The 4,909-nt window shown below is 54.9% G+C and overlaps 1 protein-coding gene across 2 annotated transcripts in view; it reads left to right on the forward strand.

Moving 5' to 3' along the window:
• The window catches only part of LOC109924893 (E3 ubiquitin-protein ligase ZFP91-like), a 33,957-nt gene that overhangs the window by 12,020 nt on the left and 17,028 nt on the right, over positions 1–4,909 (forward strand). For both annotated transcript variants that reach the window (XM_048620781.1, XM_048620780.1), the window contains exons 2-3: positions 383–414; positions 3,954–4,727. In XM_048620781.1, the coding sequence (XP_048476738.1) occupies positions 383–414; positions 3,954–4,727 (806 nt within the window). The remainder of the gene's footprint in view (positions 1–382; positions 415–3,953; positions 4,728–4,909) is intronic.

Raw genomic sequence — 4,909 nt, forward strand, 5'->3', positions numbered from 1 at the left:
GGGGAAACACAGCGTGAGAGAGAGATGGGAGTGTGATGGGGGAACAGCGAGAGAGGTGGGAGAGAGTTGCGGTACATAGAGAGAGAGACTGAGAGGGAGGTGGGGGCACAGAGGGACAGAGAGAGATAGGAGGAAGGTGGGGGAACTGACGGAGATGGGAGACAGGGACAGAGAAAGATGGGAGGGAGGTGTGGCGGCGAGAGACTGGAGGGAGGAGGGAGTCACAGAGAGAGTAGGAGGGAGAGACAGACTAAGGAGGGGAGATGGGCAGGGTACAGGTAGTGGGAGAAATGTCTTAAGATGGGACAAGATGTACGCACTCTGCAGTATGGGATGTGCATTTCAACAATCTGCAACCTGTATTTTTTTTCTTTCTCTGCAGCTTTACAGCAAGGAGTCGTGGCAGCTGTTCAGGTAAAGAGACAAGTCTGAACATTTATCAAGCACCTTCTATGTATTGGGGCATCCTTTGACTTTATAGCTGTGCAAGTGTTTGTTTATAGTTTAGTCACCAGTGGAAGATTAATGTAAGAGAGAGGTTTACTCTGTATCTAACCCCGTGCTGTCCCTGTCCTGGGGAGTGTTTGATGGGGGGACAGCGTAGAGGGAGCATTACTCTGTATCTAACCCCGTGCTGTCCCTGGGAGTGTTTGATGGGGGACAGTGTAGAGGGAGCTTTACTCTGTATCTAACCCTGTGCTGTCACAGTCCTGGGGAGTGTTTGATGGGAGGCAGTGTAGAGAGAGTTTTACTCTGTATCTAACCCAGTGCTGTCCCTATCCTGGGGAGTGTTAGATGGGGGGACAGTGTAGAGGGAGCTTTACTCTGTATCTAACCCCGTGCTGTCCCTGTCCTAGGAGTGTTTGATGGGGGGACAGTGTACAGGGAGCTTTACTCTGTATCTAACCCCGTGCATGGAGCGTTTAATCAGGACAGTGTCGAGAGAAGTTTACTTGTCGTTGACGTGCAGTTTCAAATGTTCGGGGATTTTAACGCATGGTGCTGGAGCAGGTGGAACTTGAACTTAGGGACGCAAACACTCCTCTCCAAACTTGCAGCACAGATCTGTAAATGACAGGCTCCTGCCAGTACTTTAATTCAAATTGCCCAACTCTATCTGTCTGAACGGATAGGGGTGCAGTTTGAACTCCCCCACCCTAGTTTCCTGTTAAAATAGGACTTAGCGCAATCCCCAGCCTTGTTCACTGTAATTGTACATTGAAGGTGACAAGGAGACCTGTTTGAAAACACATGATTTCTAAATGCCAGTTGGACTAATGACTGCATTAAAACAAGCCCTGAGGAAGAGGCTTGTGCTGGCATCCCCGCTGGATTGAAGCTATCAGGAACTCGGGATCCAGGATCTGTAAAAATGAATCCCCTACGATGTGGAAACAGGCCCTTCGGCCCAACAAGCCCACACCGACCCTCACAGAATCCCACCCAGATCCTTTCCCTTATAACCCACCCTGACCTGCACATCCCTGGGCACTATGGGACAATTTAGCACGGCCAACCCACCCTAACCTGCACATCCCTGGGCACTACGGGACAATTTAGCACGGCCAATCCACCCTAACCTGCACGTCCCTGGGCACTATGGGACAACTTAGCATGGCCAATCCACCCTAACCTGCACGTCCCTGGGCACTATGGGACAATTTAGCACGGCCAACCCACCCTAACCTGCACATCTTTGGACTGTGAGAGGAAACCCACGCAGACACGGGGAGAATGTGCAACTCCGCACAGACAGTCGCCCGAGGGTGGAATTGAACCCGGGCCCCTGGTGCTGTGAGGCAGCAGCGCTAACCACTGTGCCGCCATTTCTTAAATAGTGGATCCGAAGCGAGATAACCCCATGTCGTGACCAACTGCTTTCCATGTCGTAACAGCCCCGCCCCAAATCCTGATCACTTGGCCTCACGCCACGGACCTTTCCCTATCATCCTGGTGATGACCAATTTCACTGTCTCGCACTGATGCCCAGGTCACTCTGATCGGGAAGCCTGAGGCTGTCGTCCTAATATCATCTGGACCTCAGCTCTGCTTCCCTGGAAGTGCATTGGGCTGCGTTCCCATTCAGGATTAAACTCTGTGTGTGTGCAAGGTTTGAATCATAAGGACAGGCTGGAACAGCTGGGACAATTTTCCCTGGAGTGTAGGAGGCTGAGGGATGACCCTATAGAGATTTATACAATCATGAGGAGCACAGATCAGGTGAATAGGCGAGGTCTTTTCCCCAGGGTAGGGGAGTATAAAGCGAGAGAGCTTAGGTTTAAGGTGAGAGGGGAGAGATACAAAAGGGTCCAGAAGGGCAATTTTTTTCACACAGAGGGTGGTGCGTGTATGGAATGAGCTGCCAGGGGAAGCGGTAGAGGCTGGTACAGTTACACCATTTAAAAGGTATCTGGATGGGTACGTGAACAGGAAGGTTTAGAGGGATAGGGGCCAAATGCTGGCAAATGGAACCAGTTCAATTTAGGAGGAGCACAGCTGGCCAGGCAGCATCAGAGGAGCAGGAAAGTTGACGTTTTGGGTCAGGACCCTTCTTCAGAAATGGGGAAGGGGAAGGGAGCTGGGAAATAAATAGAGAGTGGAGGGATGGGGCTGGGAAAGGTAGGTGGGATGTTGATAGGTGAGTGCAGGTAGGCAGTGGTGGGGATTGGTCAGTGAGGTGGGAGAAGCGGATAGGTGGGGGAGAAATGGACCGGTTGTGTCAGGTCAAGAAGGTGGGGATGTGAGGGGGGGTTGGATATGGGTTGAGACTGGGGAGTAGGGATGTTTTAAAGCTAGTGAATTCCATGTTTAGGCCATCGAGCTATAGGCTCCCAAGGTGGAATATGAGGTGCTGCTCCTCCAGTTTCTGGGTGGCATTGTTGTGGCACTGGAGGAGGCCCAGGATGGCCTAACCATGGAATTCACCAGTTTTAAAATATCCCCACCCCTGGCCGCATCCCACATCCAACCTTCCCTTTCACCCCACCTCCTTGACCTGACACAACCTGTCCATCTTCTCCCCTACCTATCCGCCCCCTTCTACTGACCAATCCCCAGTGTCCCTACCTGCATCCACCTATCACCATCCCACCTACCTTCCCCCAGCCTCACCTCTCCTTTCTCTATGTATTTCAGAGCTCCCTTCCCCCTGCCCATTTCCGAAGAAGGGTCCCGACCTGAAACGTTGGCTCTCCTCCTCTGATGCTGCCTGGCCTGCTGTACTCCTCCAGTTCCACACTGTGTTATCTCTAACTCCAGAATTGGCAGTTTTTCCCATCTCTTGAGTTCAATTCAGAATATCTGGATGCCTTGGATGAGTTGGGCTGAGGGAACTCTTTCTGTGCTGTGTAACACTATGACTCTCCTAAAGAGGCTTTACTTTCAGTTTAAAAGTGTAGATGGGTATTACTCTGTATTTAATGCCATGTCCCTCTGGGGGAGTGTTTGATCGGGGGACAGTGTAGAGGGAGCTTTACTCTGTATCTAACCCCGTGTTGTCCTTGTCGTGGGAGAGTTTGATGGGGGACAGTGTTGAGGGGGCTTTACTCTGTATCTAACCCCGTGCTGTCCCTGTCCTGGGAGTGTTTGATGGGGAACAGTGTGGTATCTAACCCTGTGCTGTCCTTGTCCTGGGAGAGTTTGATGGGGGGACAGTGTAGAGGGAGCTTTACTCTGTATCTAACCCCATGCTGTCCCTGTCCTGGGAGTGTTTGATGGGGGACAGTGTAGAGGGAGCTTTACTCTGTATCTAACGCCGTGTTGTCTCTGTCCCTGGGAGTGTTTGATGGTGGGGACAGTGTAGAGGGAGCTTTACTCTGTATCTAACCCCGTGCTGTCCCTGTCCCTGGGAATGTTTGATGGGGGACAGTGTAGAGGGAGCTTTACTTTCTGTCTGAGGGAGCTTTGCTGATCATGCTGTACCCTCTCTCTTTCCCCCCCCACCCCGAACCCAGGGAAAGTCAGCTCGGCCGAAAACCTGGACCACCTGCACACATCCTGCGATGCCCTGCGACAGCTGATGGTCTGGTCCCACCAGCACAGCCGGGAGTGCGGCTTTATCCCGAACCTCAAGTCCGTCGCCTCGGGACGCGTGGACGACTCGGCCACCGTGGTGTGGACCTGCGCCGGGGGCCACAGCTACTCCTGGGAGATGCTGGCCCCCCGCAAGGGCGCGGAGGGGAGCGGCGGAGAGCATGGGGCAGCCCGGGCCCCAGCTCGCGGCACCGGCCGCGCCAGGCGGAGGGTACTCAGCAGCTTGCCCCCGAACGGGAAACGGAGCTGCCTGGGCTTGGGCGGCGTGGCCAAGGACGGCTCACCGGAAGCGCCGAGCGGCGAGACGGCGACGGAGGGGACCCCCAGCGAGACGGTGCTGGCGGGAGGTGCCGAAACGGCAAACGAGGCGGGCGGGCCAACGGGCAACCACGCCTCGCAGACCCGGCAAGGGGCCGAGGTGCCGGCCACCCTGGGACTCACCACACCGCCAGAGGTCGGCTGCGAGGCAGCCGACGGCCCCCCCGAGCAGCCGGCTGAGACGGACCGAGGCGGGCCTTCCCCGCTAGGCACCGCCACCCCCAGCAGGGCCCGGAGGAGAAACCGCAGGAAAACAGGCCGTGCCCCGGCACCCACCGGCAACACTGACCTGCTGCAGTTGGTGTGCGAGTCAGACGGTGAAGACCAGCCCGGCGAAAACGCCAAGGAGACTGGTGAGCGGCTGCAACGGCAAGAAGGTGAGGTGCTAAGGCTGGGGGACAAGTGTGCACTCGCGCGCGTATGTGTGTGTGTCCCCCGCGCATGTGCGTGCGTGTATGTGTCTGTGCGTGAGTTTGTGTGCGCGTAAGTGCGTGCGTGTATATGTCTGTCTCTGAGTTTGTGTGCGTGTAAGTGCGTATGTGTATGTGTCTGTGTGTGA

Source organism: Rhincodon typus, chromosome 48, assembly GCF_021869965.1.
Source record: "Rhincodon typus isolate 14 chromosome 48, sRhiTyp1.1, whole genome shotgun sequence".
Lineage (NCBI taxonomy): Eukaryota > Metazoa > Chordata > Chondrichthyes > Orectolobiformes > Rhincodontidae > Rhincodon > Rhincodon typus.